General features: G+C 48.9%; 2 protein-coding genes across 2 annotated transcripts in view; one reads left to right on the forward strand and one right to left on the reverse strand.

Annotated features, from left to right (window-relative positions):
• The window catches only part of WBP1L (WW domain binding protein 1 like), a 68,510-nt gene extending 58,871 nt beyond the window's left edge, over positions 1 to 9,639 (forward strand). Inside the window, exons 3-4 of the mRNA XM_004370090.2 lie at positions 3,047 to 3,208; positions 4,586 to 9,639. Coding sequence (XP_004370147.1) covers positions 3,047 to 3,208; positions 4,586 to 5,322 — 899 coding nt within the window. The 3' untranslated portion in view covers positions 5,323 to 9,639. The remainder of the gene's footprint in view (positions 1 to 3,046; positions 3,209 to 4,585) is intronic.
• A 5,972-nt stretch (positions 9,640 to 15,611) lies between these two features.
• On the reverse strand, positions 15,612 to 21,187 carry LOC101354636 (steroid 17-alpha-hydroxylase/17,20 lyase). Its single transcript, XM_004370143.2, has 8 exons — positions 20,891 to 21,187; positions 19,333 to 19,471; positions 18,901 to 19,130; positions 18,189 to 18,275; positions 17,579 to 17,794; positions 17,096 to 17,265; positions 16,442 to 16,545; positions 15,612 to 15,954 (listed from the first exon to the last, which is right to left on the reverse strand). Exons 1-8 carry the CDS (start codon positions 21,185 to 21,187, stop codon positions 15,671 to 15,673), a joined length of 1,527 nt encoding a protein of 508 aa, XP_004370200.1. The 3' UTR covers positions 15,612 to 15,670.
• Between the last annotated feature and the right edge of the window lie 487 nt (positions 21,188 to 21,674).

Raw genomic sequence — 21,674 nt, forward strand, 5'->3', positions numbered from 1 at the left:
AATGACCTCCAGCTTCCTCCATGTTATGTTTCACGGCTTCATCGTTGTTCTTTATCGTTGCGTAGTATTCCATTGTGTGGATATACCATAATTTGTTTATCCATTCTTCCGTTGATGGGCATGTTTCCATCTTTTTGCTTTTGTGAACAGTGCTGCAATGAACATGAGTGTGCATATATCTATTCATGTGACATCTCTTATTTCTCTAGGATATATTCCAAGGAGCGGGGTAGCTGGATCGTATGGTACTTCTATTTCTAGCTTTTTAAGGAAGCGCCAAATCGATTTCCAAAGTGATTATACCATTTTACATTCCCGCCAACAGTGTGTAAGTGTGCCGGTCTCTCCACAACCTTTCCAGCATTTATTATTGTGTGCTTTTTGGATTAATGCTAGCCTTGTTGGGGTGAGATGATACCTCATTGTACTTTTGATCTGCATTTCTCTAATGGCTAATGATCGTGAGCATTTCTTCATGTGTCTGTTAGCTGCCTGAGTATCTTCTCTGGTGAAGTGCCTATTCATATCGTTTGCCCATTTTTTAATTGGGTTATTTGTCTTTTTGTTGTTGAGGTTTTGCAGTATCTTGTAGATTTTAGAGATTAGACACTGATCGGATTTGTCGTAGCCAAAAATTTTTTCCCAGTCTGTAGGTTGTCTTTTTACTCTTGGTGAAGTCTTTTGATGAGCGTAAGTGTTTGATTTTTAGGAGCTCCCATGTATCTAGTCTCTCTTGGTGCTTGTGCATTGTTACTTATGGTTTGTATTGTGTTTATGCCACGTATTAGGGTTCCTAGCGTTGTCCCTATAAAATTCTTAATTTGTTTTTAGTTTCATAGTTTGAAAGAAAATAATCTAGAGAAGAAAATTAAAATTTCTCATGATCCTACTAAAGATAAGTCATTGTTTTTGTGTTTTTCCTTTCATTCTTTGTGTGTGTGTGTGTGTATATATATATATATGTTGGGTGCCATTGAGTCGATTCTGACTCATGATGACCTCATGTGACAGAGTAGTACTGCGCCATAGGGTTTTCTACGCTGTTATCTTTATGGAAGCAGATTGTCAGGTCTTTCTCCCTTAGCCTCGTGCTTAGCAGTTGCACTTCCAGGGCTTCGTATATCTTGTGTATGCACTTCACATATTGTAAACATTTCCCCGTGTCATTACCTATTCTTTGAACACATTATTACTAGCTATATCTTTATGTCTGGTAAGGTTTTAAAGTCTGAAGTAGGACTTTTTTGGGATTGTTCTCATCTTACCTATCCCACCGCTACCAAAGTGAGGAGACTTGGGATGATCTTTTTTATTAGAGCTTTCTGGATGTTCTTTAATTAATATTATATATATATATATATATATATATATATGTATGACTTTTCTGCTTACATTTGAAGAGATGGATGAGAGGGTATTATATTTGCCCTCTCTGAGAATCTCTAAGTATGATCTAAGAAACAATACAGTCAGGAATGAGAACAAAAGATTCACACAGAGAAGAGAGGGCTTTGGGCCATCTCCCCTGTTCCTCTACCCCTCCCTGGATCAGGGAGGAAGAAAGGGAGGCTGCTAATGGCCTTGCGTCTAATGCAACCCACACCAAAGTGAGATGGGCATAGATTGTTTGTGACAGTGGGAGGTGGAATTGTACCAGATTATATGAAGAGCAGAGGAAGTCATTTACATTCTCTAGGGAAGAGTTGGATCTGAGGCAATTAGAATTTTTCCACCTTTAACTTTAGTGACTCTTGTCACTAAAAAAGCCCCTAATCTTTTTGATGAGACCAGGAGAACCCTGAGAATTCTTTTATTAGAAGACACCTCCAAGGCCCCTTGCAATTGCTAATATTCTGAGTTGTGGGGATCTTGAGGTGTGCTTTCTGTTTTTGGTGAATCAGCCACTGTGTTCATAGCAAGAAGTGAGCCTGGTAGCTGCCCTGAGGGGCTTGAGCAGGGCAGTGAGGGAGATGAGCACCAAGAAAGCCTGCAGCATTTTTTCAGAGATCTCTTAAGAGAGGAAGAGTATGCTGTGCTAGAAAGTGGGCATATTTAATACCCACAAACCTAAAATACAGGAGGACCAATGGTGCTGGAGAGTTGACTTGGCACTTGCCTTCCCCACAAGGTCCCTGGAGGCTCCCTGAAGTGAATGATCTCTTTTGCTGTCAATTTTGGCATTCCTTCCCTCTTCCATCCCACATGTCTTTCAGTCTGCTGCATAACTCTGTGAAAATTAAGTACATATTCTAAATGTAATTTCACTGGGTGAGACATGTGCATTACACTGTGTTCACAAATTCTTAGTGAAGACCGTTTGGAGCAGAGCACAGACCAGAGACTCTTCTAATGGCGTGGTCAACAGGTATTAATGCTCACAGAATAAATAGGACAGGGATGAGTGGAACAGCATACATCATCATCAGCCAAGGTTCCGCGAAGTTAGGCTCCCGCCCCAGGGTGATGTTAGATCGCATTCAGGCATACCCAACCTTGTGTCTTGGGACGAGAATGCCTAGGTTTCTCTCTCCTGGGGTTAAATACTAATAGGACAGCTATGTCTGTGTGCCAAATAGCATGTTTAGGGACCAGGTAGAGGAGGGGTAGTAAAATGGAGTAATAAAAGATAAAAGGGGATAATAAAAATGGAAGGCCCCCTGCAGGCAATGGACATCATCTTTTGTCCCTGTTTAAGGTGGGTAATCATCTCCTGATGGCTATTCTAGATTTTACTGGCATCAAGAGCAGCCTTTCCTCCTTTACCCCACTAAGATAGCTTAACAGAGTTCTGGGTTTCTTCAGAGGGCGATCATCTCCCCCTGAGGCACATACTTTGTGTCCATTAGTAGCTCTTATGTCTATTAGCATCTCGGGAGATGGTGAGGGGGCAGTTATAGTATGGCACACCTGTGCACCCAGCAGCGTGACAGTGCCACTTTGAACCACATGGTTGCTGTCGCAGGACCTTCTTGTTTGAAAAGGTACCTCCTCTCACTGGTACTCACTGGGTGTGCGTGCCTCTCTGTCTCACCCTTCCACCCCCCAGGGTTCTGGCTAGTGTGGACCATCATCATCATCCTGAGCTGCTGCTGCGTCTGCCACCACCGCCGAGCCAAACACCGCCTTCAGGCCCAGCAGCGGCAACATGAAATCAACCTGATCGCCTACCGGGAAGCCCACAATTATTCAGCGCTGCCATTTTATTTCAGTACGTACACCAAAAGCAGCCATACCCTGCCCTCAGTAACCTGGGTGCACAGATACAGGGCCCAAACTGCACCGGGGGCCAGGGCCAGGGCACCAAGGGCAGGGGTGTTTATCCCTCTTGCCCAGGACAGAGCAGGGTCTGGCTAGTATGGGAACAAGGAGATGTTCACCTTTAGCACAGAGGAACAGGTGTATGGATATAGCTCCCTGAAGCCACTGGGCAATTCTGAATCTCCCAGTGGCTGGGTCTGGCCAGGTCTCTGCTCCTTTAGCAGATTTATTTTAAAAGGCAGGTAGTCAGATGACGTATAATGTGAGTGAATCAAGATTTGGAGTTGAGTGGCCTGAGTGCTCCCATTTTGCTTACTGCCATGTAATATGCCTGAGCAGAGACTGCCATGAGGGGCAGGTGTGGTGGGTACCACTGGGACTTCCTGAGAACTAAGGAATTTGGGGACTCACTGAAGAGCGTTCACCTGACCTGTTCGGGCTTCCTTACACACGTCCTCTCAAATGGCCAGTGCTGGCCCAGCTGTGTAGCTTGTCCAAAGCTATTCTGCAGTGTGTTTTACAAAATAAAATGGTCATAATTACTTGGATTCCACATCTAGAAGGGATGAAGTGCTTAGCACAGTGCCTGGCATATAGTAAGTGCTCAATAAATGCTAGCAATTATTGTTGCATTATGAATAGATCATCTGTGCCTTAAGGCATTCACCACATTAAAAACAGAACTCACCTGGCATGTTCTTAGTAAGCCTTGGGTGGCAGAGGCTTCCCCCCTCACCCCCCGCTGGAAGCCATCCCCCCTTGATCTGAGTCAGGGTGAGGTGTAGTTCGTCTTTCCAGACCTTCTTCAGCCACACTAGAGTGAAAGACAACACAGGTTTCTAATGTCCCGGCAACAGGCCCTCTTCATGGTACATCTGGAGGGGGTAGAGGGAGGGAACAAGTGGCCAGGAAGTCTTGACCCTGAGGCCTTATGGGCTCAGATGGAGGACAGTCTGAACAAGAAACGTGAGGTTTATGTGCAGGTGGAAACAGGTCTGTTCCAGGCAGAAATTATTTCTTGACCTCTCCCACATTTGCATACCCTCTGCCTTAACTCCCAGACAGGCAGGAAGTCCTGGCCTATGAATCAGCTTTAGGGGCTCTCTGATTTCAAGAAGATGGATTAGGTCACTCCGAACCTGTCCCTCTTTCTCTGCAAGATTGCTTACAGCCCTCTCCCCTGCCCAGAGTCAGGAGCTGTAGCTGTCACTTGGCGGGTATGTGAGGGGGTGGGAAGAGACAGTGCCTGCGTTTAGTGTGAGCTTTGCAGTCTGTCCTAGAACAATTGCCAGCACAGTAATCTCTCCTCCCTACCTCCCCATTTTAGGGTTTTTGCCAAACTATTTACTACCTCCTTATGAGGAAGTGGTGAACCGACCTCCAACTCCTCCCCCACCATACAGTGCCTTCCAGCTACAGCAGCAGCAGCTGCCTCCACAGTGTGGCCCTGCAGGCGGCAGCCCCCTGGGCGCCAATCCCACCAGGGGCCCCCAGGGGACGCAGAGCAGCCCCTTGTCTGGGCCCAGCAGAAGCAGCACGAGACCCCCAAGCATTGCCGACCCTGAGCCCTGCGACGTGCCAGCTGACAGAGCAGCCACCAAAGCCCCTGGAATGGAGCCCAGCAGTTCCGTGGCCGGCCTGGGGGAACTGGACCCAGGCTCCTTCCTGGACAAGGATTCAGAATGTAAGGAGGAGCTGCTGAGAGAGTACAGCTCCGAGCATGGCAGCGCCCTCCCCGACAACAAAGACAAGACACCCGGCAGACATCGGCGCTTCACGGGTGACTCGGGTATTGAAGTGTGTGTGTGCAACCGGGGCCATGATGACGACCTCAAAGAGTTCAACACGCTCATTGATGACGCTCTGGACGGGCCCCTGGACTTCTGCGACAGCTGCCACGTACGGCCCACAGGCGACGAGGAGGAAGGGCTCTACCGACCCTCCGAGGAGCAGGCCCGAGAGCCCAGCCACCCCCACCTGCCGCAGCCGCCCGCCTGCCTGCTGCTGAACACCATCAATGAGCAGGACTCCCCCAACTCCCAGAGCAGCAGCACCCCCAGCTAGAGCAGGCCCTGCTGCACCCGAGAACTTGGCAGAGCAACCAGGGGAGGGAAGAACCACAAGAGAAGCATTAACGACTTTCAGAGAAAGTGGTACAGCCACTTTCTTCTTTTTTTCCTCCCCCGCCCCTGCATTTTCCTGCATCTCCAGGTACAGTTTGGGGTGTGGATGCCTTTCCCCCACAAAAGCACAGTGTTGTGGAGGGCTGAGAAGTTGGTTCTGTGACTTGTTCCTCACACCCCACCCCCACTCCCTTTTTCCCCCCTTTTCAAGTCCTCCCTCACCAACCTGCTTGGGTCAGAGAAATGTATGTTTTAAAAGCCCCCAAGGAAGGGGGCTGGGACTGTGCCCTGGGATGATCCTTGGTGGTGGAGTGGATTTATTCTCTGGTTTTAGAGTGAGAAAACCTCTCCGTCCGGGAGAGGAGACAGGTCTCAGTCACCCACAGAGGCCCAGGGACGGTCACCCCTGGCTGCCAGTGTCTGCAGAGCTAGAACTGGATTAATCCTCTGGGAGGTTGAGAGCTGATGGGCACTTGTGTCGTAGGTTTGTAGGGGGCTCATTCATCTGTCACATGCCAGGTGACCAGGTTGATGCACCACCATGAGTCCTTGAGGGGCCCCCAAGCAGGCTTTGGCTGGCTGTGGACTGGTTCAGGCATGAAGGGTTGTACTGCCTTCTCTTTGGTTTTTCTTTTAAAAGCAAACAACAAAAGCGAGCTAAAAAGAAGAACCTTCCTGATGGACAGGCAAGAATTCTATTCTGGAAAAGAGAAGTTTGGACTCTTTCCCAAGTTGCCTTCAAAGAGCCTGGCTAGAGTTGAGCCAGAAGGAGATGTTTTGTGTGAAGGCCTGGGTGGGGGTGATCTCTGGAACTTCTGTGGGTGAGCAGGAGGCTTCAAGCCGTGACAGTGGATAGAGGTGTGGCTTCTGCATCTCTGCCCCTTTGTCTGTGGCCACAGGTGACCAGCACTGTCCCCCATCCCAAGCACGCAGGCCTTCATGTCTCACTGTTGTTTGTGAACAAATGGACTGAGGAGGCTGTGGGCAGCCCCATAGTCTGGCTCTCACACAGTATTTTCTCTTTGATTTTGAATTTTGGGGTTTTTTTGTTTTTGTTTTTTCTTCTTTTTTTAAAACTGACCACTTGAAAGAAATACCTTGGTTATCTGTGGTTGTTATGCCCCTCCACCACCCCCCTTTTTTTGAATGGGATGACTGATTTGTCTGTCGCCTATGTAGAGAGTCTAAGTGGCCCATGTAGGAGGGTGAAGGCAGCCGTCCTGAAGGACTGCAGGATCCTTATTACTGTAGTTTGGGCCTCAGATCACCAGTTGAGCTTTGATAGGAATAATCTGAATGAAGAGTGCAAACAGCCAAAACTAACATTCCCCTTCCAGTGCTGTTGATACGAAGAGTTTGGTTCTTCCCCAACTCTTGAATGATGATATTCTGACTAGGCATTGATGTTATGGTAAGAAAGGAAAAAAATATATAAATATATATAAATAGACAAATCCAAGGCTGTGAGGCAAACAAGTGTCTGCGTTTGGATTCCACAAAACCAAAATCCACATTGAACAAAGTGAAGTCCAAATACAGTGACTTTTTGGATAACCTGTGTGTGTCTGTCCATTGTGTGTGAGCCCCAAGCCCTGTTTTCCTGTGAATATACTTTGAAGCAGCCATTCTGCTCGTGTTAACCACAACGCTTGGAGCAAATATGGCCCTCTCAAGGTAATTTATTTTACGCATTTACTGTTTACTGAGCAAATGTCTGACTGTGTACTCGGGTGTATTCAGTGGCATCGTCAATGGCAGTTCCCTGTGTTTGCCAGAGATACTGTGCTCTAAGTAGAGGTTTTACTCTACCCATCACTGCAATTTGCACATTGCTCCGTGGATGCTCGGAGGCCTGTGTTTTGTCCCCTGCAAGTGGAAACATGTTCTGAACATGTCTGCCTCCCTCGGCTGCTCCTGGCCCTCAGTACCAGCCCCCTGGCTGGTGTCCACAACCACTTGGGACAGAAGGTGAAGGTGGAATTTAAGACAGAAGCTTGGTTGGATCTTCAGTGACAAGCTTGGACTAGCTGCTGCCCAGACGTCAGCCCTGCCCAGAATTGCCAGGAGGGTTTGGCAGATGCCACAGCGCCACAGGGCATACCTCCCTCTGCTGAGGTCCAACGTGCAAGCCGCTATGTGGCCAGAGTGCATCAGCAGCCCTCAGATGCCTTTCCTTCCACCTTTGTGTTTTTTAAATCCCAAACAACTCACTGAAGTGTCTCAAAGGAGCACAAGTTTTACCAAAACAAATCCTTCTTCAGTTAACTGATCAAATGGATGATTTCTGGCCCTCTCAAACTTTCCTCCCCCAGTTTGAATGGGGGACTGGCCTGAGTGCTAACTGTTGGGTTCGCTGCAGCATCCTACCCTAAAGGCATGAGAAGAAGAAAATGCAACTGGTAGAACTGGGCTTGGTTCCAGCGGTCACAGTCTGGCCCCTGCCACGGAGGCTACCCTGCTTGGAGAGAGATGAACTAGAGAGTCAACAGAATAGTTAGGGGGCCAGGGAGATTTGACTGCAGCTGGTTTTCCAGGTGGATGAGAAGGAAGGGGTTGGTCGAGGGTTTGGTGCTACAGTTGGAAGATTTGCAAATGCTAACACATTCCTGTGTGAGGCACATCCCCGTTTGTCAGTTATTGTGAATATGTGTATTTTAAGCAATAAGATTCAGCTGGTCAGACTTTTCTGGGCAGTCTCAGTGCCGCATTTCCTGTTCTGTGATTGTTCTGAAGACAGAGTGGCTCTAACCACTGTGAGAAGCCCAAATAAAAATTGATCCCAAAAATGCTACTGCTCTTTTTTTCTTGCAGTACTTTATTCCTTTTCTCCTCTTTCTCAGACTTCAGGGAGTTGCACCTCTGGGTCCCAAACCACAAGTGCTTTTCCTTCTCCACAGAGACAGAGAAGTCACATAGCAGTTGAGAACAGGATCTTCAGCCAAACAGGCACCACAAGGCGAGGGCAGGCTGGGCAGTACTGCTGCTGAGTCCTCACTTTGTCCTGAGAGATTTTTCCCCCAAACCCTCTCTCTTGTCAAGGATGTAATCCGATGTTTGTAATACTTTGTGAATTCCCAGAAATAGGTTAAAATCAGACCCCCTAAAAGCAGATACTCTGTCAGATATCCTGTAGCTAAAACATGACACTTATTTAAAGGAAGCAAGCACTCCTGAGAGGTATTTTGTTGATCAGGTGGAAGTGTGGGTGAGTGCTTAGCCTTGGAATTTAGTACACAAACTAGGTATTGTGTCCCCACTTTGTGCTCAGCACTGTGCTGGATGATAGAGTAAAGCAAAAGAAACATACAAGACAAGGTCCCTGCCCTCCAGAAGATATAGTTAGGAAGACATAGCCTACTTGGGGGAAGATAGTAATTAACAGTATAAAGTGGGTTGAGATGAAGTGAGTGAGTGGTGCAGATCTGGAGAATGTTGAAGTTTGAGGTCTTGATTCTTAGGCAGTGGGGGAGCCACTGGTCTGCCAGTGTCTGGCATCATGGGCCAGTGGTTCTTTCCGAAGGCCATGGGTGTTCCTTCGCTCATTTACTCTCTGCTTAAGACCATCCTCCTAGAACTAAGAGTGCTTCCTGAGTCAGGTGTAAGTCCCTTTTTGAAGACCATGGGATGGAACAGCCTGCTGCCCCTCCCCAACAAGACTTCTCTTTGGGACATCTGCAGGTGGGCAAAGCAAGATGGTGGGCATCCTGCTAACTCCTCTCATCCCAAAAGGGGTTCCTGCCTCCCCAAAGGGAGCCCCCACTGGTGGACTGGGCTGGGGCATGCTGGCATTATTTCTGAGAGTCCATTGTAAGCCAGGCTTACCCTCCCCACCCCGCACATCTTTGCCCTTGGAACAAAGGACACTGTCCCTGCCCTTAAATGACTCTAGTGGGATGGTAGCTGCCTAGTTCCTTCTAAACTGGTAGGCTTTCCCAGGCTACCCCAGTGGAGCCATATTAGCCTCTAGGGACAGGAACCACAGTAAAGAACTGGGGAATACATTCCTGCCTCCTCTTTTACACTAGTGTCTGAGGGATACAAAAACAAAATGGTGCAGCTCCTATGGGCTGGTCACCAGAAGACTGCATGTACCTTGATACCTAGGTTTATAGGCCCCCCTTCATTGTATCCCTGACTTCTGGGTCACTGGGTTCCTGATTTCTCTAATGAGGTATGCCATTGGCTGTCTCCGTTGCCCCAGGTGACCACATTCTGATTGAAATAGTACCAATGTCCTGAAGCACAAATTTTCGAGAAACTCTGTTTTCCAGTTTTTCCTGTTTTCAGCCAATGGGGTGGGGTGGGGAGGAAACCCGGGTCTGACCCAGGAGGAGGAGCTGGAGCGGGAAGTGGGTTTGGCTGAGTGTTGTTTGGCTTCTTGCTGAACCTGCTGGGAAGGGCTATGAGTCTTGGGAGGTGTTTGGATATGGGCTTCCAGCCTGGGGGCAAGTAACCGGCTGTACTTAAGAACTGAACATTTATCGAGCACCTGCCATGTGCCAGGCATTGGGAATGCAAATATGACATACCTGGCTCCCCTTTAGAAGAGCTAATGGTTAAGGGAGGAAGAAAGGCACATTAACAGTTTTGGTACCACGCTTACTGTGTGCACAGAATGCTGTGGAAGAGTATTCAGCCCAAACTAGGAGTTCAGGGCAGGCTTCCTGGAGGAGTTAACTCCAAACTGAGCTTGCCAGGTGAAGAAGGGTGCAGAAGAAATTCTAGTCAAATGTTCATTCAGCAGATTATTGAATGCCTACTATGTGCCAGATGCTGAAACGCACAAAAAAGCATAGGGGGCCTAAGATGGGAGAGAGTGTAGGTTGTTTCTAAAACTTCGAGCAATTGAATCTTTCTAGATAATTGCATTCTGGGAAGCTGCTGGAGATGAAGCTGGAGAGGTAAGCTGGTAATAAAAAGATTTCAACTGAATTTGTCTTCATTGTTCTATTTGTTGACTGCTTATGTCATGCCAGGTCTTGTCTAAGCATCTTACCTACATTTTCTTATTTTAGCCTCAAAACGCCCCTCTGAAGTACAAACTAATTATCCCTGTTTTATTAATAGGGCCGAGGCATTCAGAAGAGTTAACTAGTCCAACATCACACAGCTAATAAAGTGGTAGTCAGGACTTGAACCCAGATCAGTTGGCTTCAAAGCCCTTAACTAGCAGGCCATACTATGAAAAGATGTAATGTTGACACAAGCCATGTGAAGAAATTTCTTTCAAAGGTAATAGGGAGCTGGAGAAAGGACAGGAGGGAGTGACATGGCTAAAGATGAACCAGACACCATTTCCTCAAGAGCTTCTCTAACCCCTTTTCCCTTTCCCCCCTTGCCTATATCATAAGCTTCCCAGAGGCCCTGGTGCCCAGCCAGGCTTCACCTATTTAAAAAAAAAAAAAAAACCTGTTGCCGTCCAGTCGATTCCAACTCATAGAACAGAGTAGAACTGTTCCATAGGGTTTTCAAGGAGCAGCTATGGATTCCAACTGCCGACCTTTTAGTTAGCAGCCTTAGTGCACCATAGCTCTCAACCACTGCTTCACCTGTAAGAGCCCCTAAGTGCTGAAATGGCCTCAGGCGTGGGATGGGTGGTGCCTGCAACAAGTCTTCAGTGTTAACTTCAAACAGGAAGGGTGTGACCCCTTGGAAACATTGTAAAATTCTCAGGAGTTAAAGCTATTTGGATTTTCTTTGTATCTTTTCCTTGAAAGAATGTTTTGCTCTTGCTCAGAGGAGATAAAAATAGAGCTTTCAGTGGTTTGTGAGGGGGAAAAGAGGATTTTTTTTTTAATCTGATATTTCTCCTCATTCTGCGTAAGTGTGCTCCTCACCATAGTTTATAATCTTCCTTCCATTTCATGTTTTCTCACCACCAAGATGTCTCAAGAAACCCAGTCCCACTGGAAAATGTTACAAAACACTCTCTGTGTTGGAGCCATGGAAAGAGTTTGTCTTTGGGATCTCCACCCACTTCCCAGCTGTCAGCCTGCCCCAGCTAGGAAGGGAAAGAGCGGGGCAGCAAGCCAGGGGCTGCGGGTGGGCCTGCAGGGCCATCGAGCTTTGAGGGTGGGTTCCTGAATGTCCCGTCCTGGGGGTGGACATGTCTACACACACCACCTCCCCTTCCTGACCAAGCTGGTTGCCTTTGGGAGGTTTGTGTAAAACCCTTAGGGAAGGACTTATTTTGTGGATTTGTATATAATCCGTTGCTGTCAAGTCAGTTCAGACTCAGCGATCCTATAGGACAGAGTAGAACTGCCCCATAGAGTTCCCAAGGCTGTAATCTTTACGGAAGCAGACTGCCACATCTTTCTGCCATCGAGTGGCTGGTGGGTTCAAACAACCGACCTTTTGGTTAGCAGCCAAACAACCACTGTGCCACCAGGGCTCCTTGGATTTGGATATAGGCAATGATAATAAAGTCAATATTCATTGAAACCCTGGTGGCATAGTGGTTAAGTGCTACAGCTGCTAACCAAAATGTCAGCAGTTCAAATCTACCGGTTACTCCTTGGAAACTCTGTGGGGCAGTTCTTTTCTGTCCTATAGGGTCACTATGAGTTGGAATCGACTCGACGGCAACGGGTTTGGTTGTTTTCTTTGTTAATGTATTGCATAGGTTCATATTTCATCCCCATAAGCAGCACTGAGGTAGTTGCCACTACTGCACGCACCTCAGCACCCTCCCCTCATATTACAGATGAGAAAACTGAGATATGAGAAGGCCAAGTAACTTGCCCGAGGTCATCCGGTTTGTAAATAACAACACTAGGAGAATTTGGCTCTGCAGTCTGAGTGGGAACCCACTGCCTTCTATGAATCCCACGGTGCCTCTCCTGCTCACACAGCTGTTTTGCCTTTCATCCTCACCAGAGCCTCAGACAATGGGCAGTGCAGGTGGTAAGTTATCCCCACCTTACAAAACAGGCTCAGGAAGTTAGCCATGGGTCTGAGATCCCAGGGCTGAGAAACTGGGGAGCCAGGGGACTAGAACCTGGGTCTCAGTTCCTCCTCATCCAGTATTCTTCCCACCCCATCCTGTGGCCTCTGACTGGATTCCTCTTCCCCTGGTGTTGATACCGATGAGTGTGACTGAAGAAAGGCTTGCTCCCTTGCTTTGGGTTTTGTGGCCACTGGGAGTCAACCAGAACATTCACCCCCCCCCCCACTCCACACCAAGGTTACTAGGGTAGAGCTTCCCCTCCACCCAGAGGGGAGACTGGGGAAGAACAGCTTTTTTTTTTTTTTTTCCTCCCGGGAGAGCCAGCTCTTACCCTGTACAAGAGCTGATATTACATTTTCAGGAATCTCGTGAGCTTGCTTATTAAACATGACCGTTATTATAAATTAAATCATATAAACATTATTAAATAAATTTTATTAAAAGCATTGTCATTGTTTCCTAATTATTTTACTACATATTACTGTTAGCTATGCCCTTGGGGCTATTTACACCTTTGTATTTGAATGGTGGAGCCCTGGTGGCATAGTGGTTAAGAGCTCAGCCTGCTAACCAAAACAGTTTGGTCTTGGGGTTTTATTTGTATGGTGGAAATACTATATAATGGTATTTGTTATTAAAAGACAAACTCTTTTGGTTGGCAGCCTGAGCTCTTAACCAATGTGCCACCAGGGCTTCATTTGCTATATAATGATAACTAATATGTAATGTTAATATATACTGTTGCTACTCATTTCTTCCCCATCCTGCGTTCAGTGACCTCACATTGGTAGCTTGAAATTGATCCTGGTGGGAATATTTACAACGTGGAAATCAGCAAACACTGTAGATCAGGGCTATTGGCACCTCCACTTCCACCCCCCAGAGTGCTATTTGTTGTCACACCACTGGTTAAGGGCAGTCTGAGGCAGGGCCCAGCCTTGAACCCCAGAGATAGACGGGTGGACAGTGTCCCTGAGGGACACCAAACCCATTTCAGTCCTAGGCAGATGTTCATGTGTGCATGGGATTCAGTACCAAGGAACAGAAGCTGAGTAGTAAAAGGGGACAATCCCAGTGGGCTGGGAGTCATGGGTTCTGTCCCGGAGAAGGGCTGTCACTCTGAGCTCAAGGATGGGAGGATTTTAGATCAGGGGGAAAGGGGCTTCCAGGCCAGCAAGAGCGGAGTTCAGGCAGGAGTTAAAGATCGTGAGGTTATTTCCTGAAAGAACACTCAGCTGTGTTCTCTCCCCCGCCAGACCCAGACGGCCTGAAAGCCTTCTGTATGGTCACAGGGGACAGGTGGAAAAGGGCTGGCTCCTCATCTTGCATCACTGGAGTCTTGGGTTTGGGCCCTAGCCCTGATGTAAGTAGCTGTGTGACTTGGGGCAAGTCACGCCTCCCCCCACCCTCACACTGCCCCTCAGGTTCCTCATGTTCAAAATGAAGGATTGGTCTAATTGTCCAGCATTCAGTGTTCAGCTTCTGTGGTTGGAGGGTGGGTGTTTTTATCCCAGTTAAACTCATGCACAGCTTCTATGGAAAACACAGGCCTTCTACTAACTGTTTATCTGTTCATCACTAGTCTGCAAAACGCCTTTCAAATTCTGAGCAAGTTTGAAATACTTCACTCCCTTCTCGCAAGTCTTTCTCCCCTCTGTTTTGGGCTGATGATAGCCAGGCTCTAGCCCAGCAGCTGGCTGATGGGGACAGAGATTCCTGGGAGAGGGACAGGGAGTAACCTCCACTTAACCCTTTCCTGTCAGCTTACTGTAGTGTGAGCATCTCTCCCAGGCTGCGGGTGATGAGGGCTGGATTCAGCCACAGCTGCCTGTAAACTCTCCTATGGACTTTTGGGCAACTTCCCTGGTTCACTGGTCAGTGAAGGCTAGGACTCAGTTGGAGGGACAGTAGGGAATGGCCTACCACGACTGTATTAACAAAGGAAGAAGATACATCTGTCATTGAAAACCTTTTCCCTCCCTCCTTGTAGGAGCTCCCCTGATTTCCTCTTTCTAAAAACTTGGCCAGGCAGGGTCCCAGCCTTGCCCTGCTGACCCTTGCAGAGCCCTCCCTCAGTCATTAGGGAAGGATTGGGTTGTTGATGATCTGACCCTGGTCTGGCTGGCGCCAGGGATCTGGGATTGGGGCCTCTCTCTAGGCTAAAGGGCAAGGGTGAGTTTGTACTGGGGCATCTTAGGACATCCTTCACTTGTAGACTGGCCAGTGGCCAAGGTTGAAAGATGCTGGTTTAAAGGAGCCTGGACTCCATTTTCCAGTGAGGCATTTGCAGACTTCCTGGGGTTTTGAGTGGGGAGAAGCGGCAGAGCCCAGGCGCTTCAGCAGAAGGCAGCTGTAGAAGCCCTTTGCCAGGCAGTATTTACCCTAAGGAGGGATGAAGGAAAAGGAGACATGCTGGTCTTTGTAGGACCAAGACAGCGGATGGGTAGTGGTGAGTCAAGTTTGTGGGTTACACACACTCTCCCAAAGCTAAACCTTTGAGTTACATGCAGTGATGCATGTTTGTATCAAACAGACAATCTCTATTGCTCTACTTTCAAAATACATACTCAGTCCAACTTCTCACCACCTCCACTGCCATTGCCATGGTCTAAGCCACTATGATCCCCCTCGCCTGGGCCAGCACAACGGTCTTCTAACTGTTCCCCCTGCTCCCTCACTCATTCCTCTACAGACCACTCAGCACCCAATGTGATCTATTAAAAATATAAATCAGACCATTTTACTTATTTGTTTAAAACTCTCCAGTGACTTCCTATCATACTTAGAATAAAAACCCAAACTCCTTCCTGCTGCTTACAGAAGCCTCATGGGACCTGACCCCTGTATCCACTCTGACCTCATTGGGTATTGCTGTTCCCTCAGGAGTGGAACTTGCCCTGGTCTTCACACCTTCTCTAGCCACCTATCTAAAGTGGCCACTCCCACCCTGGCCATTCTCTTATCACATCACTCAGTACAATGGACTTCAAAACACTTATCAGTTTCTGAAATTCTTATTTATTTGTCAGCCCTCACTAGAATGTAAGTTTCATGAGACCAGGGATCTTGAATGTCCTGGAACAGAGAGTGGCACATTGTAGGTGCTCAATAAAATGTTTATTGAAACAATGAGTGAACAAATGAATGAGCTACTCAGCTTCTGAAAAGAGTTTCATTTATGCATGTCACTACCAGTGCTACATCCTGAAAAGAAGGCAGAGTGGGCTGGGAGGAGGGTGGGATGGTAGGAGTGGGGGGCAGCAACTCTAATTCTATGCTGCAGGCCAGCAGAGAGTTACTGGCTGGAATGGGTGAAGTCATGGGGCACTTGGCACAGCCTCTAGGCACTACCCTCACTGTGGGCTTCCCTCCAGGCCTGGCGCACCTTGATCTTCACTTTGAAGGAGTCAATCAGAAAAACTACCTTGGGGATGCCCTCCAGGGAGGGCAGCTGCCCATCATCTGGCACCTCCAGGTCAAACCTCTGCAGCACCCAGGACAGGAAGAGGAAGAGCTCCTGGCGGGCGAGGATCTCACCTACGCAGGAGCGGGGTCCCGCTCCAAAGGGCAAGTAGCTCAATGTTGGCGAGATAAGCTGGCTCCCCGTTGGGTCCAAGAAACGCTCTGTGGACATGGGGAGGCATCAGCCAGGGGCCAGGGCAGGAATAAGGGGAGGTGTGCCTCTGCCCTGGTGGAGGGGGAGACATGGCCCTGCCCAGGAGCCCCAGCCTGAGGAGATAGGCAGCCCTGCTCTCAAGTAGCCCTTAATCACACAAAGGAAATGAAAGGGTCAGGAAGGATGGAAAGGAGGGAGCGTTAACAGATGCAAGTGCCACTGTCCAAGGGGTAAGGGGCAGACTTAATGGGAAAACATATGCCTAGGGGGTTTGTTAGAGGAGGACATTTTCAGCTGGTAGAGGGAGGAGGTGGGAAACCCAGCAGTGGGAGTTAGGGTAAGTCTGAGGTAGGATGGGAATGTCTACAGGTCCATGTAGTTGATGCCAAGGTTTTCTAGTAGAAAGCTAAGCAGAGGGGAAGGGGTGCTGGGGTGGTGGAGCACAGAGTCCAGGCTGGCTGTGTGGCCCAGGAGCAGGGTAGGACAGGGACTCACCAGGCATGAACTGGTCCGGCTGGTGCCACTCCTTCTCATTGTGATGCAGTGCCCACAAATTGATGATAATTTGTGTGCCTTTGTCAATGGTAAACTCACCAATGCTGCCCCAGAGAGGGAGAGAAAAAGGGGAGCTCCAACATTGCCCTCCCCTTCCTGCTCAGTTCTCCACCCCTGGGGGAGAAGAGCCCTTTACTTCCCTCATTCCCACTCCCTCCCTTTTCCTCAGCTGCTGCCAGGTGGAGTATGAATCCAGCCCTTCTCCATCCCTATCCTCCTGACAAAGCATTTATGTATTAACACTTGGGTACATGGACGGTTATGTCAGGGCATGTGGGTGTGCATGTTGAGCTGGGGCATATACGTTATGTGCTACAGCTACTGGCCTGGGTAGGAGGATAGAGTGCCCCAGTCTTTCATCCCAGAGCACGGTTCCGGCTCCAGGGTTGCAGCCAGCCTCTGAGGGAGGTCAGCTGGAGCTGTGAAGTAGTGGCAGTGGGTGGTGGGTACAGTGATTAGTAGATTAGTAGGGATATGGGTGGGGTGATTGGTAGTGGTTGAATTATAGGTTTACCAGCAGGCTGGGGGCTGATGGACAAACAAGCAGTGTTGGACGCATCATAGGGCTGGATGTCATTGGGAAGGAAGGCATACCTGGAGTCAGTGGTAGCCTTATGGGGGATGAGGAGGGGGGCTACAGGTCGGATGCGAAGCACCTCTCGGATGGTGGCCTCCAGCAGGACAAGGTGGTTCCGGTCACTGATAGTTGGTGTGCGACTAAAACCTATGTTCTGGTCAATCTCCTCCTGGATCTTCTTCTTCAACTGAGGGCCAGAGCAGGGTGGATATGACCAGCATGCTTAAGGCTAGGAAGAATCCTGTTGTCACATCCAGAAGAGCCTGTCCAAGACTCTTCCCACTGGTGGCTTTGCATCCCAGGCCCTACTTCCAAAAGATGAGGCAGCTCCACCCTGGGGCGAGAGCCAGCCACTGCTTGGGTGAGGGCCAGGGCAGCCCAGTCCTCCAGCACAGAAAGCCTGAGCTATTGGGTATTGCCGCTCCCTGTCTCTGGAACCCAGAGGTAGGGCTGGTTGGGGTCAAGGATGAATGGGAAAACAGGAATGGGAAGAAGCCCACCTGAGGATTATGCAGCAGGAAGGCTATAGTCCACTTCATTACAGAGGTAGTGGTCTCCACACCAGCCCCGAAGATGTCCCCGATAGTGGTAAGAATGTGTTCTTCCGAAAGTAGCTTTGAATCCTGTTCTGGGCCATCATTGTTATTGTCTGAGTTCATCTTGGCTTGGATCAGTATGTCCAGCAGGTTAGTGATACAGTCACTGCTGAATTTCTCCTGGGTTAGGTGAAATTGGGAGACAGTGATAAGGAAAGAGTCTCATCTGCAACACTCCCACTGTACTTCCATCTCACAGTGGACATACAAAGGCCTCTTCTACCTTTGAAATGAGGGAGTAGACGGGGCTGGGTGAGACCTATGAGCTTGTGGAGGTAGGAGGCAGCACGGGGCCCTCTTTAAATTTGATGGGCAGGTGAGTCCCTTCTAAGATCCTCTTCATTTCCTCACTTTCCCATCCCCATTCATTAATTCAGTTTTTGCTGAGTACCTGCTATGTGCCAGGTTTGGGCCTCTGCTAGGTACTGGAGACCCTCCAGTGTCCAAAATGGACCCCAACCCTGCTCTCGTGGCACTTTCAATCTAATTCACTCCCTTCTGCTCCATCACTTACCTTGTATTTTTTTAGGATTTTTTTCAGCAGATCATTTCGTACTTTAACAGCATTCTTCATCATTTCCAAGGATTTGTTGGGGAAAACCTGGGGAGCAAAAAGAAATGTCCAGTCCATCCCTCTGCCAGTTTGCTTCTCCAACTACCAGAATCCCTCCTGGAGGCAGATCCTAGCTTTCTGTCTCTAGAGAGTTCCCACTCCAATCCCAACCTTCAGCCAAGATGGAAGGCAAGATGGGAACACAGAATGGGATTAATGCCCAATAGGAAAACTCCAAACAAGGGAGGAGAGAGTGGGCTCCACTTCTCTTTCCCCATTCAATCAAACATCAAGCACTGATAGTGGGTCCTCTCAGTAGACTCTGCTCAGGCAAATTCCTCAACATCACTGAGCCAGTTTTCTCATCTGCACAATGGGGATAATAAAACCCACCTCCCAGGTGAATTCAATGATTAGTGTATGTAGAGTCCTTAATACTGGCAGAGGGTAATTGCTAGATGAATGAAATACATTATTGTGAATATTAAAATGCATGATTAAAAAGCTAGATCTACTTATGTAGAGAAGTGGCAAAGGTCAGAGGAGGTAGAGGTCACTGGCTGAGGTGATCAGGAAAAAGATGGGTCTGGAGCTGGGCAGTAGGAAGAAGGAAGAATTGGGGACACTGTCAGGGTCTGCTGGAATGTGAAGGTGGGTCTGGCCTCATCCTCACCTTCAGCCAGGGGAAGACGTCCACCAGACCACCCGTGCCCAGACTCTCCAGGATGCTTTTGTTATAACTTTGTATGATCTTCAGGTCAGGATCATCATACTTGTAGGAGGAGTTGAAGCAGAACATGGCGATCATGTTGGTCACCGCCAGGAAGACAGGGGATTCCAAATCTATGGACTGTCCATTCTGGGTGGCCAGGAAATCACATAATAAGCTGATTTCCTGAAGTACTGAGGGGAGAGAGGGGCATATTAACCAAGGCAGGGAACAGATAACAGATGGCCACAAGATGGCAGTCGTGGCCAAGAAAATACAGGACAGACCCACCCATAACCCTCTTCCCCTCCCTAATCCACATTTCCCCCACCCTCAAGAGAAACAGCAGTCCCTGTAGGATCCAGGCCCAGCCCCAGGGGCTAGCCAGGTACTCACTGATCTTCTCTAGCCTCTGGTGGCCATCCCTGAACAGGGCAAAGGCAGCCTGCACCAGCTTCCTATGTAGCTGCCAGTGGGGACCACTGTCGGCGAAGGCAATGCCCTTTTGGTTGTCTGACAGGATGGCCAGAGTTGTCTTTGGAGAACAGGCAAGGATGTAGGAATCAGACACCACTGACCTTGCCCTTGCCCTGGGCCTCCTGCACCTCTTCCCCTTCCTGGGAGAGAAGGCAGGTAACTGCTATGCTGACCCTCACATGGGAACATCCCTGCTCTGCTCCACCATGACTGTAAGGTTTTGATAGGGCAGGGCCTGACTCCCCTACTCTCAGTTCCATCAGAGAGATAGTACAGTGAGGAGAAGGGAAGAACGCTGAATTAGAATACAGGAGTACTGGCGTTCAGTTCACTGACAGTGTGATCTCTGGGCCTCTCTTTTTTCATCAGTTTCTGATCAGGGGAGGGCAGCTGTGAATGGGGTAAACTCTCTGAATTGTGCTTGTCCTGAGGGCAGGGGGCAGGCCAGCTTGCAGAGATTGAGGACTGCCCAGACCTCTGCCTTTCCCTGGCCCCTGGGGGTGCTAAAGGCACATCTCACCTCCTTTTTGTTTACCTGTCCACTTGAAAGGCCACATGTGTGAGTGTCTTGTTTACTCAGTCTGGGCTTGGACCGAGCCACCTCCTCCCAAAAGCACCCCAAAAAGCACGAGGGTCCAAAGCCTCCCCTCTTCCATCCCTTGACCCCCAAGCCTCCTATGACTAGCCACCTCCATCCTCTCTGCCCTGGAGAGAAGGGCTCAGTAGAGGTGAGAGCAAGGTTGTTGGTCAGCAGACCTGAACGACTGGTCCACAGAAAAATGTGTCAACCCTTGGCTAGGTCAAAACTGAGAGGCTGGCTGGGGGCCTGCCTTGGTGTTTAGGGGTGCAGTCAACAGCTGAGTGCTGGCAGTGTTTCTGTGTGGTGAGTGCCCTCCCCAGAATCACCACAGCCAGTTCAGCAGGACCATCAGCATCCTTGAAATGCTACCACGGATCAGCCCCACAATGAGCTCTAGGGAAACAGCAATCCCAGCCCTCCTAGAGCCAGGCTACTTCTCCTAGCACCTTCCCATGGACAGTAATAACTAACCCAATTCCCAGACAAGCAGTAACATTAATAATAGCTGTTTATTGAGCATATACTGAGCCGGGCACTGGGCTAAGGGTTATAAATACATAATCCATTTAATTAGGGAAGTCTAGGCCCAGAAAGATTATCATCAAGTTCAGGGGAGAGTTGACTAGAATGAGGACTTCCTGACCCCCTCAGGCCACTGTCCACCCCACCCCTCCTCCTGAGCAGCCTGGAAAAGGAAGCCTCCTTTAATTCTTCCTGCCCAGTTTATAGGCTGGATGAGGTCTGAAAGGCCATTCCCCTCCTATCCCCCTGCCGGTCTGTCTTTGGAAGAATTACAGGTTGTTGGAACTGAAAAGGTCATTCCAGCCATAGTCTTCCCTGAAGAACTGAACAACCCCAAAGGGTGGTCAGGGAGAAGGTGGGATGGGCACTGCTTACCACATGGGGTCTCCCGGAGAATTCTCTTCCTTTCTTGATGAGCACCTCCCTGGCCAGCTGGTGGTGGCCGACAACCACTGCGGGTTCGGTACCCAGGCGAAAGGAATAGATGGGGCCATATTTTTCCTGCATCTTGAAGAAGTTGACATGAGGATGCCCGTGTCTAGGGAGGAAAGGCAGGCTGCCCACCAGGGGCAGGAATGGGAGGCTTTTGGGGTACTTGGCACCAGGGCGCCTTATCTTGGGCCAAAAGTAATAAGCTAGGGTGAGCAGCAAGACAGCCAAGAGCTCCCACATGGTGGCTGGGTGTGGGTGGGCAGGATGGACAGCTGTGGGGTGAAGAGTTGCCGCTACACTGGGACACAAGGGGGCCTTTTTAAGGATTTATCTGCCCTTCACCTTGACTTTGTGCTATCTCTTGCATTGCAGAAATTTATCCTGGAACAGAGCCAGGCCTGAGCCCTCTTCCAGAATGGAGAGAGGAACGGGGAGTGGAGCCTCCTCAAAGGCTGGCTCAATTTCATGGCAAACCCCAGAGGGAGGGGTTGGGCCATGAGAGGATAGCTGGTCCTCTCTGGAGCGCTCTGTCCATGGATATCCCCAGAGTGTGTCAGAAGCAAATGGTACCTGAGTCATGAATCAAGTCTTGGGATTTTCCACATTTTAAAATCAAAATCAAAGCACAGATGATAAGAGTCAGAAGGGTTACAACCAGCAGGAACTGTGGAAGATATCTAGTTATGTCATTTCACAGCTGAGGAAAGTGAGGCCTTGAAAGGTCAGA

Source organism: Trichechus manatus, unplaced genomic scaffold, assembly GCF_000243295.1.
Source record: "Trichechus manatus latirostris isolate Lorelei unplaced genomic scaffold, TriManLat1.0 scaffold00007, whole genome shotgun sequence".
Taxonomy (NCBI): Eukaryota; Metazoa; Chordata; class Mammalia; order Sirenia; family Trichechidae; genus Trichechus; species Trichechus manatus.

What these genes read in the sequence shown, in the direction of transcription:
- LOC101354636 (XM_004370143.2), bottom strand. Translation starts at nt 21,187, where the DNA reads ATGTGGGAGCTCTTGGCTGTCTTGCTGCTCACCCTAGCTTATTACTTT. An exon ending in AAGGCTACCACTGACTCCAG is followed by an intron (nt 16,546 to 17,095) that starts GTATGCCTTCCT and finishes TCTCTGGGGCAG; the next exon opens with CATTGGTGAGTTTACCATTG. An exon ending in GCCGGACCAGTTCATGCCTG is followed by an intron (nt 15,955 to 16,441) that starts GTGAGTCCCTGT and finishes CCATGTCCACAG; the next exon opens with AGCGTTTCTTGGACCCAACG.